Source organism: Salmo salar, chromosome 13 (assembly GCF_965601325.2).
Source record: "Salmo salar chromosome 13, fSalSal1, whole genome shotgun sequence".
NCBI classification, from domain to species: Eukaryota; Metazoa; Chordata; class Actinopteri; order Salmoniformes; family Salmonidae; genus Salmo; species Salmo salar.
The window spans coordinates 83,607,822-83,631,332 of NC_138303.1; the positions used below are offsets into that span (position 1 = coordinate 83,607,822).

A 23,511-nucleotide genomic window follows, 5' to 3' on the forward strand; every position below is an offset into this window, starting at 1 on the left:
ACACAAGCTCACAGAATGGGAGCGCCGAGTGCTCGAAGCGAGTAACAATCTTCTGTCCTCGTTTGCGACACTCACTACCGAGTTCCAAACTGCCTCTGGAAGCAACGTCAGCACAAGAACTGTTTGTCGGGAGCTTCATGAAATGGGTTTCCATGGCCGAGCAGCCACACATAAGCCTAAGAGATCACCATGCACAATGCCAAGTGTCGGCTGGAGTGGTGTAAAGCTTGTCGTCATTAGACTCTGGAGCAGTCGAAACACGTTCTCTGGAGTGATGAATCACGCTTCAGCATCTGGCAGTCCAACGGACGAATCTTAGTTTGGCGGATGCCAGGAGAACACTACCTGCCCGAATGCATAGTGCCAACTGTAAAGTTTGGTGGAGAAGGAATAATGGGCTGGGGTTGTTTTTAATGGTTCGGGCTAGGCCCCTTAGTTCCAGTGATGGGAAATCTTAACACTACACCATACAATGACATACTAGACAATTCTGTGCTCCCGACTTTGTGGCAACAGTTTGGGGAAGGCCCTTTCCTGTTTCAGCATGACAATGCACCTGTGCACAAAGCGAGGTCCATACATAAATGGTTTGTTGAGATCGGTGTGGAAAAACTTGACTGGCATGCACAGAGCCCTGACCTAAACCACATCGAACTCCTTTGGGATGAATTGGAACGCTGACTGCAAGCCTAATCGCCCAACATCAGTGTCTGACCTCACTAATGCTCTTGTGGCTGAATGCAAGTTAGTCCCTGCAGCAATGTTCCAACATCTAGTGGAAAGCCTTCCCAGAAGAGTGGAGGCTATTATAGCAGCAAAGGGGGGACAAACTCCATATTAATGCCCATGATTTTGGAATTAAATGTTTGACGGGCAGGTGTCCACATACCTTTGGTCATATAGTGTACATCAAGTGCCTTCGGAAAGTATTCATACCCCTGACTTATTACACATGATATTATGTTATAACCTGAATTCAAAATTGATCAAATAGATTTGTTTTCTCAGTCATCTACACATAATATCCCATTATGACAAAGTGAAAACATGTGTTTTTAGAAATGTTTGCAAATGTATTGGAAGTGAAATACAGAAATATCTCATTTACATAAGTATTCACACACGAGCCAATACATGTTAGAATCCCCTTTGGCAACGATTACATCTGTGAGTCTATCTGGGTTAGCCTCTAAGAGCCTTGCACACCTAGATTGTACAATATTAGCCCATTATTATTTTCAAAATTATTCAAGCTCTGTCAAATTGGTTGTTGATCATTGCTAGACAACCATTTTCAAGTCTTGCCATAGATATTCTAGGACCGATAAAACGTTGGTGCGCGTCGACATATTCAGAACGTAGCCGCCGTGCGTCGTGACGTATTTTGGCCTCGTTACCGCAGTTTCCCTCCTCGTTGTGCAACGAAAAGCCGCAGTTTCGGAAAAAGAACATTACAATCTATTCCAGTTTAGAGACTTCGACCTTATTTACACCCATATTGTGACTGGATCACAAGACACGTATTGTATTGAACATAATCGGATTTACGGTGAGTTTTAACATTGTCCTTCCATCCCTTTTTCAACTGGATTACATATCAAGGTAGTTAGCACAACATCACAACTAGCTAGCAATGAGTTCTTTAACAGTTAGCTAGTAACTTTGGTCTGTTAAAGTTGTCAATATATCTAACTATAGTGTAGACTTGAACGACCTAGATACATTTGTTGGATATCAAAGATTGTTATCGTGCCAGAGAGAGTTGGCTAACAGGAGCTAGCTAATTAGTGAGCTAACTGTTAGCCAACGTTAACAGATTTGCGGTTCTGACTCACCAGCGACATTTGCGGATGTTTATAACTAACGTTAGTTAGCAGGTTAAACTGGTCATATCTGGTTTTATCTTGTGCGACGTTGGTGTGATCATTTTCTTAATGTTTTGAAGTGGGCAATTAACTGGCTAAAGACTTTTAATATCAGGCTGTGTAAGTAGTGCGTTAGCAGCTAGTTAACTAACGACGTCTGCCAGGCCTTGTCTTGGCGTGATGAGAGAACACATTCTGGCGCCTAGCTGGTTTTCAAACGTACTTTTTTTATTTCACCTTTATTTAACCAGGTAGGCTAGCTGAGAACAAGTTCTCATTTGCAACTACGACCTGGCCAAGATAAAGCATAGCAATTCGACACATACAACAACACAGAGTTAAACATGGAATAAACAAAACATAATCTTTAGTTAACAAGCCAACCGAGCGGTGAGCGCTATTTGTTAGCGAAATCTAGCTAAAGTAGTTCAACTGTTTCTGCACGGACTCTTGGCCTTTGCTCTAAAAAAATATATATCAATGAACTGAAGGACTGGCAGGTAGTGAATTTGACATGTGCGGACGGTGGTTAACTAACGTTACAGTAGCTGAGTTAGCTAGCTAGCTAACTAGGTTCTCATTACAGGAATTATAGTGGAACTAACGTTAGTCCTGTTTTCTGGAACCTCGCACCACCATAACTAATTTACTGTACACTGCTTCTCTCAATTCCATTACTCAACTAACGTTAATCCGTTTTTGTGTTGCTATGTGTGTTATTATAACTGCCATATAGGCCAGGTTATGCTAAAACCAGTTTAATGTCTAACAATAAAACATTTTACAGGCCAATTGGCTGTCTCATAGAAAACCTTAGCTTCTAATGGAAAGCCTTTTGTAATGTCAACGTCGTTCACGCGCTGATATAAATCAGCTACTGTGTTCAGCCAGAGCCTGCTCTCTTCTTGGCTATTGGAATACCTAAAACGAATGTACTGTATCTCATTAATTTGTTCCATGCCCAAAAATCATACATAGCCAGCTAGATCTTGGTAACTTAGAACATTTACGTGATTACTGTAATTGTATTTAGTTACTGTCAATTATGTTTGTCAGTTATTTTTGTCTGCTGATATAAACTGAAGTTTGTAATTTTGTGAAATGCTGAGCAGACATATGCAGTCCTGCTAGCAGGAGAAGATGTTCAACAAGTCATTTGGTGCTCCTTTCGGGGGAGGGACCGGAGGATTTGGGACTTCATCCACGTTTGGACAACAAAGTAAGTAACAACAGTAGGAAGCAAGTGTACAGTTTATTTTAATGTATGCCCTGACAAGTTGAGTACCTTTATGCTTTCCTGCTTGTCTCATCAATGTCTTCGCCTCAGCATTCACTCTCAAGTAAAGTTAAATTGTTCCGGATTATAAGAGGGGGGTGTTGACCCTGTGTTTGCAGACACTGGCTTCGGGGCGACGACAGGTGGCTTCGGGGCCTCAGCGTTTGGGGCAACCAACAACACTGGAGGACTCTTTGGGGCGACGCAGAATAAACCAGGTTTGCCACATCTCCCTGATCCTGACTATAACACATGTTAATAACTCAGTACCTGCCTAATCCTGTCGAATGTCAGATCTGTTCTTCTAATTAACATCCTGTAGTACAGGGGCCATAGCTGCTTTCCTGAATACTTTTTTCACTATAATCTGCTGAGGCCCTAAAGCAGTATGGTTTCTGCAACTATGCTCTGGGTTTAGAACCAGGCCAGTGTTCTCCATTGCAGTGGTTTAGGGGTTAACTCTGCTGACGGTTCAGGACGACCGTGTTCTTCATTTGAATGAATAGCCACAGAAGAAAGGTGTCTGTGGCATAAGGTCTTTTGTATAACTTTTGCATAACCTACAGATTCCATTATGAAATTTCCCACTGGCATTTTAACCACATAGCTTCAGGGGGATTCCCATGTGTCAATATGATAGCACTGATAAAGTACGACGTTGAACATGTTTAAGACTAGCTTTTGTACTGTGATGTCTGCCTGAACAGTGAACCTGCATGATCACACTGCCACTCGCAGTAGACAGAGAGCTGACTATGTGCTCTATACATTAATCTATTATTCAATATACAATGGTGAGTGTTTTCTGTGCCCACCTTGATGCTGCTACTGACATGTGGTGGTTGAATATGTGTGTCTAACCCCACCCTGTAATGCTTTACTCTCTCAAAAGTGGTGACAGCCAATCCTCAACAAATCCAAACTGGTGCAGGTAGAGGAGGTAAGCATGGGTTGACGCGCGCACACACACGACCCGCTGTTAAACAGGCGGCTGTGCACACACAAAAAGGCTGCGCACCCACAGTCCCTGTTATACTCTTGAAAGGGGTTTCCGTACATACAAAGTATATTCAATATGTAGTATTTGGTTTGGAGCAAAGCCACAGTCTGCATTCTGCTCTTAAAGGGAGTGTGATCATGTAGACAGGTGGCACTGTGTATGGCCCTATTGTCTGTAATATATGTGAGAGTTCATGGGTTATTTGTGCTGAGTGAGAGGAAAGAAAAAGTTGGGACAAGGGTGATGAAGGGCTGCATGTTATTTGAGACCACCTCTCCTTGTGATGAGTGAAATGATTAGGGGCTCCCATAAACTAGTTCAGATGGACCTAAAGGCCCATCTGACTGGCTTAGTCAGATCATGGATGCACAACTCCAGTTCTAGAGGATCCTCAGTGAACATGAAACCGAACCGTTAGCTCGGGTCCTACAAGAATTTGAGTTGAGCACCCTTACAGCTGGCCATAGGGACCTGTGTGTGAGCTGGTTTGAGGTGGTGTGTGTCCCTCCCCAGGTGGCCTGTTTGGTTCCAGTACGTTCAGCCAGCCCGTAACGTCGTCCACCAGTAGCGGCTTTGGGTTTGGCGCGGCCAGCGGCACGTCCACTAGCCTGTTCGGCAGCACCAACACGGGCGGCGGCGGAGGACTCTTCTCCCAGCAGAGCAATGCTTTCGGAGCCGCCAAACCAGCCTCCTTTGGCAGTCAGTGTCTATTTTTACTGTCTAGCATTGAGGTTGTTCAAACAGGTTTACCATAGGATTAGTTCTACTATCATGCATTCACATTCAAAGGAATGTTCCGTGACCAGTAGGACAGTGGTCATATTGGGTGTACTATGTAGTCCCAGTCGGTATTCACGTATTAATAAGGGATTCTCCTCGACCACACCCACAAATTGTTGACCGTCCCACACTATTCAACAGCCAGTGAAATAGCATGGCGCGAAATACAAAACAGCAAAAATATCATAGTTTCAATTTCTCAAACATACGACTATTTTACACCATTTTAAAGATACACTTCTCCTTAATGTAACCACAATGTCCGATTTCAAAAAGGCTTTACAGCGAAAGCAAAACATTAGATTATGTTAGGAGAGTACATAGACAAAAATAACCACACAGCCATTTTCCAAGCAAGGATATATGTCACAAGAACGCAAAACACAGCTAAATGAAGCACTAACCTTTGACAATCTTCATCAGATGACACTCCTAGGACATCATGTTACACAATACATGTATGTTTTGTTCGATAGTGTTCATATTTATATCCAAAAACAGCATTTTATGTGATGCGTGTGATGTTCAGAAAATGTATTCCCACCAACACTGTCGGTGAATGTGCACATCAATTTACAAAAATACTCATCATAAACGGTGACAAAATATAGGTAGGGATGACCAGGGATGTTCTCTTGATAAGTCTGTGAATCGGACCATTTTCCTGTCAACATGTAACAAGTACTTATGGGTGTCAGGGAAAATGTATGGAGTAAAAAGTACATTTTCTTTAGGAATGTAGTGAAGTAAAAGTTGGCAAAAATATAAATAGTAAAGTACAGATAACCCCAAAAAGTGACTTTAGTACTTTAAAGTATTTTTACTTAAGTACTTTACACCACTGACTACTGTGTTGTTCAATGTACATGTAGCCAGGCCAAAAATCCAGACCTGTGGTTCGCAATGCTCCTCAGGGAAATGGAGCCTGCAAGAAGAGCCCTGTGGCTTCAGGCTATTCGGTGTGGGAGAGTGGAAAATGTGGGGACGCTGTGTTCAAGTAGGCTATATGTGGAAAACATTTCATCACATGTAAGATATTTAACTTGTTTAGTACAGTTCGATTTTAACTCCACTCACTACTTGTAGCTGTATAGTCCGTTTTTGTTGGTTTTGTCAGGCTTCATGTTCCGGTCGGTAGCGAGCTAGCGCTCACTCGCTCAAGTGGCTGCTATCATCGTCATGAAAAGGGGCATGAGGGAAGCCCTACAATATTATGTTTGTTTTTTTTAACACTAGGGACCAGGCAATGTTGAAAAGTAATTGACTAAAACAAGCAGACAACAATAAAAATAAAATTGCATTTGAAAAAGGTCAGGTTTTTGCTGTGAGTCCATGGGGTAACCACAGGTTGTTTTCCCCGCAGGCAGGCAGGGTCGCGACGTTCTATCTAATACCGACTGGGTCTATGGAGTGTAAGCTTAGAATTCTGTGCCTTTCTCAGAGTTCCATAGATGCAACAATGGCAAATAGAACTGGTTTTGAAAATTTTGATTATTTTGTGGTGGCACTCCTATGGCCACTCCAGTGCCTTCTATTTAGCCTGTAAAATTGTCGTAGATAGAGGGCTCTGGTCTGTTGTAGTAATTGTGTGACAGCTGGTGTTCAATGAAATACAATGAGATCATGATGTGTAATACCTTATATTTGTTTCTCTTTTGATTAGATGCATTTGATGTTGTATATTGCTCATATTTCAGAAGGATTTTAGATCACCCATGAGGGGCAGGAGTTATCTTGGTCAGGTCACATGGTCCTACATCATTATCGATGTCTGGCTAGATCGTTAACATGTTTTTTTTTGTCTAGCGTTTGGCACGAGCGCAGCCAGCAGCGGGGGGCTGTTTGGGGCGACCAACTCCAACCCCTTCGGAGGGGCATCTGCCTCCCTGTTCGGAGCTTCAGGTTTCACTCAGCAAGCCGCTCAGCCAGGCACCACTGTCAAGTTCAATGTGAGTTTGGCCTGACCTAGGCTAGCCCATTACACCTGGGCCAAACTACTGTACTAGGACTCTGTCTAGTGTTGTGTATGGAATGTTATTTTATCTAAAAAGGTCTGTACTTACTGCTGTATGTCATGCGACTCTTTACTGTAATCCTCAAGAAATTCATAGGTCAGCTTTCTCTGCAATGTGTACGAGTAATCACTTTATCCTGCTACAATACAGTAAAGGAGTTTGTATTCCAATGAATGTCCTCTTCTGTCCTCCTCAGCCTGCAACAGGAAGTGACACCATGGTGAAAGGGGGTGTGACCACGAGCATTAACACCAAGCACCAGTGCATCACGGCCATGAAGGAGTATGAGAACAAATCACTGGAGGTGGGCCATTATTATGCAGTTACTTTCAGCTGCCCTCTGTCTTTTAGATCAGTTCAAATGAAAGGGAAAGAGACGAGGAGAGGAATCCACTTTAAAGTATTGAATCAAAATCAGGTTGAATTTGTCACATGCGCAGAATACAACAGGTGTAGCATTTACTGTGAAATGCTTGCTTACAAGCCCTTCCCAGCAGATGCAGTATATATATATATATATATATATATCTCACGAGGAATAAAATACACAATAATTAAGCTATATACAGGGAGTACCAGATCACTGTGCAGGGGTATGAGGTATTTCAGGTAGATATGAACATTAAGGCAGGGTAACGTGACTAGGCATCAGGATAGATAATAGTAGGAGTCAAATATAGAACAGAGTAGCCGCAGCATATGAGTGTAAAAGTGTGTTTATGTTGTCTGAATGCGTGTGTGCGTATGTGGTGAATGTGTGGTTTTGTGAGTGTCATTTTAGGGTGTGTGTGGAGCCAGTGCGTGGAGCCAGTGCAAGATTGGATCAGTGCAGCCCAGGCCTCACTCACCCTCTCTCCTGTGTGGTGTTTGCTCTGTGTAGGAGCTGAGGTTGGAGGACTACCAGGCAGGAAGGAAGGGCCCCACTAACCCCATGGCTGCACCAACGGGGGGTCTCTTTGGGGTTGCGGCCGCAGCCACCCCCAGTACGGGGGCTGCAGGGCTGTTCGGCTCCTCAGCCACCAACACAGGCTTCTCCTTCGGCCAGGCCAAAACCAACTTCGGCACCAGTAAGTCACATAGGCCCATAGACAGCGCTCAATAGAAAATATATATATATATATATATATATATATATATACAAATGTATTATATAGTACAGTTTTAACTCCCTGTCCCCAGGTACAGGTGGGTTTGGTGCAGCCACAGGCAGTCTGTTTGGCCAGCAGCAACAGCCCCAGCAGGCCCAGCAGGCAGCCAGCCTGTTCAAGCCCTTCGGTCAGGCCACAACCACACCCAATACAGGATTCTCCTTCGGCAACACCAGCACCATGGGCCAGCCCCAACAAACCAGCACCATGGTGAGAGCTCACACGTACATGTTAATACACTCACGCGCCTAACATTAACTCTGTCTGTGTTGTACCATTCCACTAGAGTAACTCTCTCTCCATCCCAGGGGGGTCTGTTTGGGAGCACCGCGGCATCCCAGGCAGGGGGATTGTTTGGAAACACAGCTCAGACCACACCAGCCACAGGCTTTGGGACAGGCACTGGGCTCTTCGGACAAACCAACACCGCCTTCGGGAACGTCGGCACACAGGTGTTAATAGACTCGACTGCGCAGGCTTTTACACAGTTGTTAGGTACAGGCATGGTGGGATGGGCGTGTATTAATCTGCTCTCTGTCCCTAGCAGAGCTTGTTTGGTAATAAGACTGCAGGGTTTGGCGCCACCACCACCAGCGCCTCGTCGTTTGGCACAGGCACCGGCCTCTTCGGCAACAAATCCGCTCTCACCCTCGGAACAGGCACCAACCCATCTAACTTCGGTGAGTTGATCATCTGCCCTTATTGGAGTGCACCTGTGTGATAAAGGCTAGTACTTGCAAATAAATCTTCTATAGATAATTGTATTGGCCATTTAAGTGATCGTGTTATCTCTGTGTTGTGTGAAGGTTTTGGGCCCACTGCTGCTGGCGGAAGCCTCTTTGGGAACAAGACGGCAGCAGGAGGACTGGGGACTGGACTGGGAGCCGGCTTTGGAGCAGGTATGAACGGAAAGAGCGTCATAGGCCTGGGATACAATAATAAAGAAACCAAAAATACATGAAATTTCCATCATGTAAAGAAAAGCAAAAACAAACACCTGCCCGTTTGGGTGTTTTACCGGAGTCTGTATTGTCAGTCATTAGTACTCCCCTGTGGATGTTTCTCTAAGTGTGTTCTGTGTTTTGTTAGCGGTGGGCACTGGGCAGATGTCTCTTTTTGGGAATAACAAGACACTGGGTTCCACTCTGGGAACAATGGGAGCGTTCGGACCGCAGGGATTCAGCACAGGAACCAGCACTCTGGGCTTTGGAGCACAACAACAGCCCGTCGGTAAATACCACTTCCGTCTACCACCTCTATCTCCTCTGCCCAGTCTCAAGCTGATTGTGAAAGCACATTCTCCAGCACTTTCCTCTAGTACCTAGTTGTATTACTCTTTCAGTGTACTGAAGAAACTGGCTAGATAACATTACACTGTGGTGGAAACTTCCAGTAGCCCTTGAAGGCTAGGTGAAGCTATAATTCTCTCTCTCTCCTCCCAGCGCTGACGGACCCTAATGCGGCGGCGGCCCAACAGGCAGTGCTGCAGCAGCAGATCAATGCTCTGGCCTACTCCCCCTTTGGTGACTCCCCTCTCTTCAGAAACCCCCTCTCTGACCCCAAGAAGAAGGAGGAGCGTCTAAAGCCCACCAATCCGGCGGCCCAGAAGGCGTTGACCACGCCCACTCACTACAAGCTGACGCCGCGGCCTGCGACACGTGTGCGGCCCAAAGCTCTGACATCTTCGGGCTCCTCCAAGTCTCAGCTGTTTGACGGGCTGGATGACGACGAGCCTTCTCTCACCAATGGAGCCTTCATGCCCAGGTAGGTGGCCGTCTGTGGAAATTCGCTTGTAGCTAGTTCACATGTTTCTGTTTCAACTGATTTACCGATTTTTAGTTGTTTTCTGTTGTGTTTTTCTTACCGAAAACCAAGTTGTAGTATTCGCTAGCTTTTCAACTCTTGTGTAACCTCTTGTATGAGGTGCAGCTATTTGCTTCTGTCTGTCTTCTGACAGTGATGTTGGTGTATGGTATCTGATCTGTGTGTTTCTCTGTGGTGTTGTAAACCAGGAAGAGCATCAAGAAGCTGGTGCTGAAGAACCTGAATGGCAGCAGCCTGTACAGCAGCCCAATCAACAGAGACACAGATGACCTGGCCTCTCCACCGGAGTACCCCCTCAACGGACTCAGGTCAGACACGCGCCCACACACACCGTCAGGGATATTGATCTGTGTGATGTTTGTTGCTGAACCATGTCCCACCCCCCTACAGTGCCAGTGTGGATGAGGATGATTATGTGAGGGAGGTGGTGGAGGGAGGGGATGACCTGGAGATCAACAAGTTCTACACCAAGCCCAGCCTGCAGGACACCATCTCAGAGCTTAACGCCCATAGGGTGGGGGCCAGGGGCAGGAATGGCCTGGAGGTGAGCTGATAGAACAGAGTAGACTTCTTTTGGCTGTGCTTCTCATATAGTGCTCTACTTTTGAGGTTTGACATGAGTGTTCTGATTCCAGGTGAGCAGCGAGGACATATCGCTGGGAGAGGACTCCATACAGGAGGAGCGAGAGGAGGAGGTGCAGGAGGTTCCCCCACACCCTGCAGGTATCGTTCTGTGCCGTGTGGGCTACTATACCATCCCCGCCATGGACGAGCTGGCCAAGATGGTGGACGAGAACGGCGTGTGTGTGGTGGAGAACTTCACCGTGGGCAGAAAAGGTAAACGATTCTCTTAATTGGTCGGGTGGAAACAGCTCTGGGGAAATAATTGGTCGGTAGCTCACTGCTCTACTCTCTGATTGGCTCTCAGGTTACGGCTCAGTGTTTTTCCATGGTGAGGTGAATGTGACGGGGCTGAACCTGGATGAGATTGTTCACTTCAGACGCAAAGAGGTCATCGTCTACCCCGACGACAAGAACAAGCCTGCTGAGGGGGAGGGGCTCAACAGGTCAGTGACAGGATGTGACAGGGAAACTTACTACCCTTCACACTGGGGACAATGTCGTTATCAGTTTCCTTGTAATTTCATCACAGAAGTCATACACTGATTCAACATATTCTGATAGTGATCACAGCTGAGACGTAACTCAAGTTGATATTCTCTTTCTCATCCTTTACCTCTCACCTCTTTACTACCCCATGTTATTTTATACCTCTTTTTCCCTCACTCCTCTCCTCTGCCAGGCGAGCGGAGGTGACTCTGGATGGGGTGTGGCCTAATGATAAGACCACTTGTACTCAGATAAAGAACCCTGAGCGTCTGTCTGAGATGAACTACGAGGGCCGCCTGGAGAACGCCTCACGCAAACAGGGCGCCCGCTTCCTTGAGTACCGCCCCGAGACCGGCTCCTGGGTGTTTGAAGTAAGCATGCCTAGACGCATACGGAAGGTGTGTCTCCATATCTCCCTTCCAATGTCTGTAACCCATCTCTCTCTGTCTGCAGGTGGCCCACTTCTCTAAGTACGGCCTGCTGGACTCTGACGAGGATGAGGAAGTGCCTCTCAAAGTGGACCCCAAGAAGCTGAAGACAGCCACAACACTTCCCCCGGGGCTGCAGCAGCTTCCTCCCTCCCAGAAGCAGGTGGCGCCACAGGCTCAGGTAGACGGAGCAGCACAGCTCGCCCACCCACACTGACAGTCACACCCACTGCTCTCTACATCACCTGGATGGCCTTAGTCAATATACAACCTAAATATACATGATCTGAATTGAAGCCGTTTCCTTTCCACTACCATTACAGCCACATGCAGTGTGTGGGGTCCTCTGCCTAGATCTCAGCTGTTTCACCACTACTATTATGGGTTGTATTCAATAGGTTTCTATGGAAAGGTTTTAAGTTTGGTAGCCCTCGATGGTGTTGGTGATCTCTGCACCCCAAATAAGGCTGCTAAACATTGGTCTGACATCAGTTGGATGGGCTGTAGAGTATAGCGACTGATCAGATGGGACACCCCACATTATCTGTTTATCAGTGGAGGTGTGGGGAAGGCTGGGTTCTCCTCTCCCAGGTTCACCTGTACCTGAGGTGGTGGAGGCCACAACCCACCAATCACAGACAGGAGGTGGGCAGGGTAGTTTGTCAGAAGTCTGTCAGTCCTGGTTAGTGGTTACGTTCTGCCCCTCACAACTGATTCAGGATCATCAACTTCATTTGTGCTCTAAATATAAACTGTCCTTAGCTAAACATCAGCCTGGATCAATAGCTATGGCCTGAAGTCATCCGTGGATTGAAAATAAGGTGTTTTTAAAGGGATACTTCTGGAATTTGTCTCTGCACGCAAAGACATAAAAATTGTATCCACTAGTTCACCTGAATCTGGAGAAGTAGATAAAGGGCCTCATTGCCAAAATCCCGAAGTATCCCTTTAAAGGCTGTGTTAAATCGGGTTTTTTTTAGATATGAAAATCTAACCAGCAATCTGCAGTTCGAACAATAACAAAGCGCCACCCCGCCACTGATTTGGTAAACAGCTAAGGGATGGGGCGGGAGAAATGTAACCACTCCCAAACTCATGGGCAGCGCTATGGATACAGGGACTGACCATCCATGATATTGAAATTGTAGTTTTAACCATGTTTTGAGGCTATACAGTTTGTTTAAATTTACATTGTTTTCAAACAAAGGAGTAACACAAGCTTATATTTTGGGTGGTGATGGTGTATGACAGTTAAACTATGCTCATGAGGCATCTGTGTTATATTTTTCAAGAATCAATGGGTATATATCATTACTTTCAAAGTCTAAAATGGATGTACCAACTGCAGATTTCCCCTTTTTAAGGAAATGTTTGAAGTGTAGTCTTTACTCAGAAGTAGAGTTTGTTTGTAAGATTTTAAGATTTCTTAAATTAAATCTGTATTATATTGTAAAATGTTTGTATTTTGCCAACTGTTCCTTCCATTGTTATGTGTTTTAAAATCAAATATAACTTCAGAAAACCTCAAATTGATCATGGTTGTATCTCATAAGAATCTACACAATGTATTTTTGATTCTTTGTTGTTATGAATATTTAGTTTCTCTTTGAAACAAGCTTTGAGATGATGACCAAAGATAATGAGTGATGTGCGATAACCTCCAATTCTTCGTAAACTGCCAGTCCTGCAGAATATATTCAGGGTTAGGTCTTCTTTCTGGTTGAGGGTTTAAGAAGCTACAACATCTACTCTTGGGGTATTATTGAGTCAAGCTATGAATGATTTTATTATGTAAAACATGCTCCTATATACATCTGTGATATCTTGTATTTGATCTGATAAATCTGATAAATAAACGGATTAAAGATCAGACTTTGCTGGTCTGTCTGACTTGTGTATGCTGACCATTTTGATTTATTTACACTAAACTGATTTTGTCTGTGTGTCTCTTGGTGTGTGTCACCTTACTGTGTGTGTTTGGTTGCACTTTCCCTGCTGTGTGTGTATCCTGTGTCCATTCGCTCTGTGTGTCCAGTCCACGGCGGTGCTGGAGCTGCTGAGCCGCATGTCTGAGGTGGACAGTGACATGGCCGACATTACCCAGGATGCCCCAGGGGAGAGCATGTTGGGGGAGGAGGAGGGGGAGAGCGGCATGGGGGAGGAGAAGGGCAGTCGGCTGGGCACTGTGACCCCCACAGAACACAACCTTGTCTCTGCATCCAGTCAGATCGCCTCCTCGCTGGGAATCAACCCTCACACTCTCCAGGTAAGATACTACTGTACACCCTCACATTCTACCTGTTTGTTGAGGCTAAAGGAGTCCTCAATGTGTTTGTGATTTGTGTTTCTCTTCTCTCAGATCATGAAGGCATCTCTGTTTGCTGAGGATGATGATGGTGACATGTTCCTGGAGCAGGGAGGGATGAAGAGCTCTCTAGACAGGGCCTCCCCTCGCATCCTCCTGCCTGGCACTCAGGGCAGGCCCTCCAGTAAGTGTGTCACACACAGCCCTAACCATGATTTCTGCCCTCACACACAGTCACCCATCCTTCACTCAGAGACCCTAACATGTCTTAAATGCTATTATAAACTGGCTGGTTCGAGCCCTGAATGCTGATTGGCTGACAGCTGTGGTATACCGTATACCACGGGTATGATAAAACATTTATTTTTACTGGTCTAATTACGTTGGTAACCCATTTATAATAGCAGTAAGGCACCTCAGGGGTTTGTTGTATATGGCCAATATACCACGGCTAAGGGCTGTGTCCAGGCACTCCGTAATGCGTCGTGCTTAAGAACAGTGTATATATATATTGGCCATATACCACAAACCCCTGAGGTGCCTTATTGCTATTATAAATGCTCATCGATCTCTCTTGCTCTCTTTCTCCAGTCGGTGGTCTCCTGCAGACTCGTTTCAGCGGGGCAGGTCTCTTCCCTCAGCTCCCTGACGTGCCCTTTGGGGGGGGCATTCCCGGGAGGCTGTCCATGTCTCGGCCTTCCGCTGTGGTTCCTGAGCCCTCGCGGCTCTCCCCCTGGCCCTCGCTGGGGCCCTCTTTCCTGCTGCCGGCCCCAGCGGCAGAGACCACTGTTCGGACGGTGGGGGCTCGACGCCTGGGGGGCCCTGTAGCCCCAGAGAACTCAGTCACACTGGGGAAGGTAATGATAACTATACTACTAGTAGTATTCATTTATTTTTCCGGTGTCTTTCTAGACACTTCATCCTACATCATGATACATTTGATAGTTAAGAGTTTAAATATCTGACAGTACAGTAGAGTGAACACACAGGGATACATACAGTACAGAGGTACATGGAGAGAACATGGAGATTTGTTGGATCATTTCAATGAATCCACTGTGGTTTTCATATGTGTGAACATAGCTGTACAGTACGGGCAGTTTTAAATCATCTAGTCAACGTAATCAACACATTCCCTCCACCCAGGGCCGTCTGCTGATGGATGCAGCTCTGTTCACGGGCCGGTCGTTCCGGGTTGGCTGGGGTCCAGGCTGGACTCTGGTCCACTGTGGAGACAGGCTGAGTGGGGCTGGGGACAAGGAGCAGGACCAAGGAGACACAGGAGCTGGAGGTTTTGGATTCCTGCCTAAACCTGCCAAGCGCAAACAGTGAGTAACAGACAAACACCAGACCACTGTCATCTACACAATGCTGTAGGAGTGTCAGAATGGGATCCAGACTTACTCTATCAGAGCAGTGCTTGACCTTGTTATGGGTGGTAGAAACTGAACCCTAAACTCCTCTTTCCCCTCCCCCTACAGACTCTCAGACAGTCCGTTCAAGGTGGTGATCGAGCAGGTGGTTGGTCTGGAGCCGCGGGACAGTGAGGAGAGCCAGGCGGTGTACCAGCGTCCCCTGGAGATCGGCCTGAAGCACAGCACCATCAGTACAGAGGGGGCCTGCCCCTTCATCCAGCCCCAGAGTGGGGTGGCCGCCTTGCACGAGTACGTGGAGTGGATCACAGACCTCAACCAGGAGGCTGGTGCCGGAGACGGTAAGCTATGCAACCCTCTGATACACAATGGTAGATGGCTTCCCTATGATTCTAACATCACCCCTGCTACCTCTGTTTTAATTCTCTCTCCCACTGCTGGCTCAATGAGTTCAGATATAACTATATGCTTGCTAATGCTATCCTCTCCCTGTAGCGGTCCTGGCTCACTGGGCTCTGGTGTGGACTCTGTGTGAGGCCCTGTGGGGTCGGCTGGGTACGACAGAGCCAGAGCCTGGTACCAGCGGCTACCTGCAGCAGCTGGAGAGAAGGAGGAGCTTCTCAGCCTGGCTGTCCCGCAGCGCCACCCAGAGGATCGAGCAGGAGGTGGGCCTGAGCCAGGCGGGAGGACACGTGGAGGCCATCTTCAGCTACCTCACTGGACACTGCATCAGTGACGCCTGCAGGCTGGCTCAGAAGAGTGGTGAGGAAAGGGGGGATTGGAGTTGGGGGAGATCGCAGTTTGAGGGGATTGGTAAGAGAGGAAGGGGGACAGAGATCAGGAAGAAAAGGGAATGAATGGATGGATAGATGAGGGGTGAGAAGGTAAAGCCTGCTGCAGACCTGGGGCCTCATTTAGAAATGTTGCCTACACACAGAATATGCCCCAAACTGGTGCACGCATGTTTTTCATGAAAATTGCATTTATAATAACTTAACGTGAGAATGTGCTTATCCTCCCGCACACTGTAGACCATGCGTACACAGTTTCTGGGGGTTGCAGAATTGCATTATGCAAATAGGGAGTATATGATGCCTTATTCATTTTCTGTTGTTGAGAAGATCCAAAAACAATTTATTTTCTTTGCATTCTAAAATAATTTGAAATCTATTTCTGATTTCTTTCATGTCCATGATCATTGCAGAATAAATTCCTCAGCTTTTCTGACTGTGATGGTTTCATACTCGTGAAATAGCCTATAGGCATCCAACAAGTTAGGATGGACTACTATTCGTCCCATCTGTCATTTAATAAGCTACCACTATTTCAAGTATTTTGCTCTATGTGATCCGATCTGAAGAGCAGTTTAACGGTAGAACAGACGGTTCACCTTTTCCAATGACATTTGTAGGCTACGTCTGAATTCTGTAATGTCAAATTTCTCCAGTAGCCTAGACAATATTTCATTTATAAACAATACATATATCATAACCATTTGTGCCTTTTCTGGCCATGATGAGTTCATATTCCCGAAGAAGCCATACAACAAATTACCATGAGCATCTCGTTTTAATTGGGCCTATTAGATAGGCTATTATAATTTCAAGTTTTTGCTCTATGCATCCTAAAAGGTGTGTGGTTTATAACATACAGATGAACAGACAGTTGATCTTTTGCATTGAAGTGTGTAGACAACCACTGTAAGTGGGCCTACTGTATTTTAAAAATACATTTAAAAATGTCAGTATAGTTATTCAGAATTTGGGGGCAGTGCAGCATGTTTCGGTTCGGGAGAAAGTAAATACAAAACATTGTATTTGCAGTTGTTTTTGTGTTTCAGAAACTGTCAGATACAGCAAATGTTAATGGGGGGGGGAAAGCTCTGCCAATACCTCAAGACATTTGATCAAATTCGCCATTGATATTTCCTTTATACATATACACACACTGTCTTGGTCTAATTCCAGTACTTCCAAAGTATACAGCAAATATGGGTGTTGTCGTCACCATAAAAGGTGAATGATGGGCATTATTCAGGCGCAGTTATAATGCTTGTTCACACATGCACAGTTTTAAAACTGATCTGATTTATAACTGGAAACATGCGTATGGATGACGTGCGCCGACTTCAGAAATCTCTATTTTTGTGAGTGTGCGTTCTCTTTTCAGAAATGGCACACGCAGATATTTAGTGTGAAATTTACGTAACGGTTATAAATAAGGCCCCAGGGCGTCACAAATGAGTTGGGGCCAGGCTGTAGGATCTCATTAAGATGTCTTTAACCTGTGTGTGTGTGTGTGTGTGTGTGTGTGTAGGGGACCACCGCCTCTCCCTGCTGCTGTCCCAGGCGGTGGGCTCTCAGTACGGCCGGGAGCTGCTGGCGCTGCAGCTTGGAGACTGGAACAGAATGCAGACGGACTCATTCCTGCAGGAGGAGAGGCTACGCATCTTCGCCCTGCTCGCCGGGAAACCTGTAAGTAACCGCGTGTGCGCATGCAGCTGGGTTATTAACTGGGTTATCCTTTGTGCTATGTTGATGTGTGTAGGTTTTGCAATCCACATACTTTTTCTTTATTTCTACTATTTTCTACATTGTATAATAATAGTGAAGACATGAAAACTATGAAATACACACATGGAATCATGTAGTAACCAAAAATATATTCTATATTTGAGATTCTTCAAATAGCCACCCTTTGCCTTGATGACAGCTTTGCACACTCTTGACATTTTCTTTACCAGCTTCACCTGGAATTCTTTTCTAACAGTCTTGAAGGTGTTCCCACATATGCTGAGCACTTGCTGGCTGCTTTTCCTTCACTCTGCGGTCCAACTCATCCCAAACCATCTCAATTGGGTTGAGGTCGGGTGATTGTGGAGACCAGGTCATCTGCTGCAGCACTCTAATACTGCCCTTCTTGGTCAAATAACCCTTACACAGCCTGGAGGTGTGTTGGGTCATTGTCCTGTTGAAAAACAAATGACAGTCCCACTAAGTGCAAACCAGATGGGATGGTGTATCGCTGCAAAATGCTCAGGTAGCCATGCTGGTTAAGTGTGCCTTGAATTTGAAATAAATCACAGACAGTGTCACCAGCGACGCACCCCCCTCACCATCACACCTCCTCCATGCTTCACGGTGGGAACCACACATGCAGAGATCATCCGTTCACCTACTCTGCGTCTCAAAGACAAGGCGGTTGGAACCAAAAATCTCAAATTTTAACTCCTCAGAACAAATGACAGATTTCCACCAGTCTAATGTCCATAGCTCGTGTTTCTTGGCCCGAGCATGTCTCTTCTTATTGGTGTCCTTTAGTAGTGGTTTCTTTGCAGCAATTCGACCATGAAGGCCTGGTTCACGCAGTCTCCTCTGAACAGTTGCTGTTGAGATGTGTCTGTTACTTGAACTCTGAAGCATTTATTTGGGCTGCAATCTGAGGTGCAGTTAACTCTAATGAACTTATCCTCTGCAGCAGAGGTAACTCTGGGTCTTCCTTTCCTGTGACAGTCCTCATGAGAGCCAGTTTCATCTTAGCGCTTGATGGTTTTTGAGACTGCACTTGAAGAAACGTCTTGAAGTTCTTGAAATGTTCCGGATTGACTGACCTTCATGTCTTAGTAATGATGGACTGTCGTTTCTCTTTGGTTATTTGAGCTGTTCTTGCCATATTTTGGACTTAGCCCTATTTGGTAAAAGACAACCGTTTGTATACCACAACTACATTGTCACAACACTACTGATTGGCGCAAATGCATTAAGAAGGAAATACATTCTGCAAATTAATTTTTAACAAGGCACACCTGTTAATTGAAATGCATTCCAGGTGACTACCTCATGAAGCTGGTTGAGAGAATGCCAGGAGTGTGCAAAGCTGTCAAGGCAAAGGGTGGCTACTTTGAAGAATCTCAAATATAAAATATATATTTGGTTACTACATGATTCCATATGTGTTATTTCATAGTTTTGATGTCTTCGCTATTAATTTACAATGTAGAAAATGGTAAAAAATAAAAACCCTTGAGTGATTAGGTGTCTAAACTTTTGACTAGTACTGTACATAAGTGCTAAATGTTTTCTGAGCTGTATGTACTTGTCTCTCTAGGTGTGGCAGTCTACAGACTGTGTGGTGAATGTGTGTTCAGAGCTGGACTGGAAGCGTTGTTTGGCGGTCCACCTTTGGTACATGCTGCCTCCCACCGCCTCCATCGCTGACGCCCTGGCCAAGTACGAAGCCGCCTTCCAGGGCTCTGCAGAGGGTCAGAAGTACGCCTGCGCCCCCCTGCCCCCCTACCTCGGCCAATCAGACCCGCTGGACATGGAGGAAGAAGAGTCTAAACGGCCACTCTACGACATCTGTTTCCACCTGCTCAAACTATACAGCGACAGGTACTACATTTCCCACAACACACTGCATAGGTTTCTCAAAATAGGTTAGAATTAATCCTACACTTCCATTCTCAAGCAGATTTAACAGAATAAAAGTGAAGTGCCGCTAGAGTGGGGTTTAAATGATAAGTGACGCCTCTCCCTCCCTCCCAGACACTACAGCCTGCAGGAGTTGTTGGACCCGCTGACGGTGACATGGGAGCGTCTGGACTACCGTCTGAGCTGGCACCTGTGGTCGGTCCTGCAGGCGCTGCACTACACACACCTGAGCCCCGCCCGGCAGGGCCTCATACACACCAGCTACGCTGCCCAGCTGGAGAGCGCTGGCCTCTGGGACATGGCAATCTATGTACTGCTGCACATATCTGAGGACATGTACGTACCGCAACACACACCTTACAACATACACACAGGAAGAGACTTCACACTCTCAACTTTAACATGAATCATGACGAAGTTTAAATTGATTAGTCGCAGGAGGATTTGAGGAGGATTTGAGGGTCAGTGCCCTCAGCAGATGCCCTGGATGGACCGATAGGCTGAACACGGTTTATCATAATCTCTCACAAGTGCTACTGTGACCAGCTGGGTTCCAATTCCAACTGTGACTCGTCTGTAATGTGTTATCCCTCTGTGCTGGGGTAGCTAACGGATGTAATAGTCTCAGGCAAGCTTACACATTACTACGTGAGCAAGCCCTGTTGGAATACTTATAACATGGAAAGTTGTATTAAGTTAAACCTGCTAACATGTCCTCTCTCCAGGCTCCGTGAGCGTGCGGTGAGGGAGATGCTCCAGCTCCACTGCCCTCTGCTGGAGACGGAGGAGTCTGCCCAGAAAGAGCGCTTCCTCACAGAAAGACTACTGATCCCAGAACAGTGGCTCCACCTGGCCAAAGCTACTAGAGCCAGAAGAGAGACAGACAGACACAGAGAGGCCCTGCACCTGTACAGAGCAGGCCACTGGAACCTCTGCCACAGGCTGGTCATACAACACCTGGCCTCAGGTGTGTATACGCCCCCCCCCCCACACACACACACACACACACACACACCTCTAACCCTATTCAACATGTATATATGTTTCCCCTGTAGACTGTATCATTAATGATAACCATGAGTACCTGTTGGAGTTCTTGGAGGGGCTGGCTGTTCCAGAGCGCAGTGCTGTGATCCAGGACTGGGACACGGCAGGCAGAGTCTACCTGGACTACATCAGAGTCATACAGACCTTACACGCCATACAACAGGTACATCTGTCTGGCATTGTTGACTCCATTACAGTTGATTATGTTAGCCAATTAGCTATGCTGCTAATCTCCTGATTATCTATCTATCAGTCTCTGTCATATACTGAAGGACAATGGTGGCTATGGTCTGGAACACATTGAGGCTGTATGGGTTTTTTTAATGGAAGGATGTGGGTGGGAGGGTGCGTGTGTTGGCGCTCCATGGATGCTTCATATTGACGCATGACGTTTGTATGTAATGGGTCTCTGTCGTTCTCGGTCTCACTCTCCGTGTGTGTTCAGATGGACGGTGCTGGTTATAAGCTGGAACGTCTACACACCGAGGTGACATCACTCTGCAGCAGGATAGAGCTCCTCCCCTGCTCCACCGCTAAGGACCGCCTCGCCCAATCAGGTGAGGAGATGGAGCCGTCTGCTCCAATCAGAGGGATCTTTCCTAGGACAGATCTATATATGTAACGTTAATTTTAATGTTCTACGTTGTCCTGTCTGACCTAGCCCAGTTTCTAGACCTGAATGGAACTCTGGTCTAGTCTTATAACATATACCCACCTTACGAGTTATTTGTCGGCCTGCACCTGTTTGTCGTCACTTTTCCCATGTCCGAGCCTATATCTGCTATCAATAGACAGTTCTGATTAGGAAATAATTGTTTGCGGTGCCCAAGAATGAATTAAATACAAATCAAAACCAAACATGGATTCCATGTTGTGTTCTTGCTTTGTGCACACACCTGTCTGTTTTACACCTGTTTGTCCTAGCTAATCAGCTTCGTAATATGGGCACCATGCTGCCACAGACAGGAAGTAGAATGGAGCGTGTGGGCGTAGACATTGACATTCTGTCCTGGGCACTGCTCGGCGGCGCAAATGACGCATTATTTATCCAAACAGTCCACCAATCACGGCTATACCCTCTAGTGGGAAAAGTGTCGGTAAATAAGTTGAACGTGGGCTACTGTTATACTGCTAGACTGAGATACAATCTCGGTCTAGAGAAGCTGGACTATAGGTGTGTTCCGAGACCTACCTAAACCTCTTCTCTCTCCTGTCTCCAGAGATGGCCAAGCGCGTGGCTAACATCCTGCGTGTGGTGTTGAGTCTGCAGCAGGGTGGTGAGGGTGGCGAGATCCCCTTGTCCCAGCTAGCGCCCCACATCGGCCGTCTGCCCATGCCTGAGGACTATGCCCTCGAGGAGCTCCGCAGCCTCACCCAATCATACCTGAGACAGCTCATCGTCAGCTAATGACCTGCCCCCGAACCTTCAGCCCCCGCCCAATAGGAACTGAGGTAGTTTGTTGGGAGCCAATGAGAACAGTGGGGGTAGGAGGGGACTATCTGGCACTGTTTAGTAGGACTACTGGGGTTGATTGAGATGGGAGGGGAAGTTTGGTTGAGAAGGCAGCGAAGAACTTGCAGTGTATCCCATGCTCCTTTGGGGCTTTGGTTTCTCCTGAAGAAAATGGCACAAGATAATTGGATGAAGCATTCCTCCGTGTGTGTGTGTGTGTGTTTGGAAATGAATGACTTGCAAGTTGTTTTCTTTCATTATTATGTTTTTGTATAGCTTTTTTGTACTTAGGAGGCCTGAGATGTGTGTATGATGTGCATTTAAATATTGAACTGCTGAACCATCCTGATAAGAGCTCTCTTCTCCCAACCTTTGACCCTGTTTAAAGGGACACTCACTCACTGGCTCGTGTGTTAACGCCGTCATCCTGCAATTGATCCGTTTCCAGTATAAATACTGTATGCAAACTACGTGTTTGTTTGACTCCTACATCCCCATGGAAATGGAAAGTTTAATATAGTAAAGATTGTTTACCAGGATTTTGTTAGTGTGTGGAATTGCGCTCACCTGATGAGCTCTCAATATGTGTATACATAGGGAAGATCTATCTAGCTTAAAATGGAGACTCATTTTAGTGATGTAATCTTGTACAAACAGCTGGCTTGAAGTGAACAACTCTTGTTTTTGCATACCAAAAGAGAGAGAATGTAAAATGAGATTGGATAAACTTCTATTTTTGTATTTTATTTTTTGGGGGTGAAAACCAGAGTGTGATTCTATTGGAATGGAGATAGTTAGATTCCATATCTCAAATATATGGTTTCATATTTCTATTGTATGGGGGATTACCAGAGCTATGTTTATTATTTTTTTGTAATCAGCCATTTTTTTTTTTTTTTGTGGTCCTTGCAAGGAGTTTGATTAAAAATATCATATTTTAAATATAATTTACAATTCCTTGGGGTGGTCTCTCCTTCACTCACACACCCTCCATTTTCTCAATCTCCATTACCCTCGGGTTTTCTGTTTTTTGATGTTTCAAGTGAAACTGAGGTATGTAGTTATTGTTTGGTGTGTGCTGCCGCAGTATGTATGTTTGTTTGGCGGGAGACCGCTCCCCTCGCGCACAGTGCCTTTCACGAGGAGGGTCTCCGGACATCTGTTGCCGCCGTTACTGTGCATGATTGTGATGACGGTGATAATGATAACGTTTTTATTAAAGTCTGAATAAAATGTTTGTCCTGAATTAATGCATCCGTTCTCCTTTAGGCTATAGTACAGTATGGCATGTCTGTTAGTCTGCATAAGGCAGCATCAGCATTTACTTTTGTTTTTTTAATAGGCTTAATGCGTTTTTATAATGCTTGATTTTCTGAAGATGTTCCTTGCATACGTTTATATATATATATCTCTCTCAATGACCAGGGTTGCTGAGTGGAACCATTACATTTTTACAT

The 23,511-nt window shown here is 45.8% G+C and overlaps 1 protein-coding gene across 4 annotated transcripts; it reads left to right on the forward strand.

Moving 5' to 3' along the window:
- Nucleotides 1–1,363: 1,363 nt before the first annotated feature.
- On the forward strand, nucleotides 1,364–23,300 carry LOC106567908 (nuclear pore complex protein Nup98-Nup96). Of its 4 annotated transcripts, none has more exons than XM_014137789.3 (33): nucleotides 1,364–1,549; nucleotides 2,978–3,084; nucleotides 3,261–3,359; nucleotides 4,034–4,081; nucleotides 4,655–4,840; nucleotides 6,728–6,870; nucleotides 7,133–7,240; nucleotides 7,817–8,003; nucleotides 8,116–8,294; nucleotides 8,393–8,536; nucleotides 8,629–8,764; nucleotides 8,891–8,983; nucleotides 9,174–9,314; nucleotides 9,527–9,848; nucleotides 10,097–10,216; nucleotides 10,299–10,452; nucleotides 10,544–10,745; nucleotides 10,837–10,975; nucleotides 11,212–11,389; nucleotides 11,472–11,627; nucleotides 13,482–13,712; nucleotides 13,806–13,935; nucleotides 14,343–14,608; nucleotides 14,898–15,079; nucleotides 15,233–15,465; nucleotides 15,620–15,886; nucleotides 17,441–17,598; nucleotides 19,232–19,515; nucleotides 19,669–19,890; nucleotides 20,280–20,521; nucleotides 20,610–20,764; nucleotides 21,047–21,158; nucleotides 21,822–23,300. In XM_014137789.3, exons 2-33 carry the CDS (start codon nucleotides 3,006–3,008, stop codon nucleotides 22,007–22,009), a joined length of 5,484 nt encoding a protein of 1,827 aa, XP_013993264.3. In that variant the 5' UTR covers nucleotides 1,364–1,549; nucleotides 2,978–3,005; the 3' UTR covers nucleotides 22,010–23,300. The 4 variants fall into 4 exon arrangements, with proteins under 4 accessions (XP_013993264.3, XP_013993265.3, XP_013993266.3 ...); XM_014137790.3 differs by having other exon boundaries at nucleotides 8,632–8,764; XM_014137791.3 differs by lacking the exon at nucleotides 4,034–4,081.
- The last annotated feature ends 211 nt before the right edge of the window (nucleotides 23,301–23,511 follow it).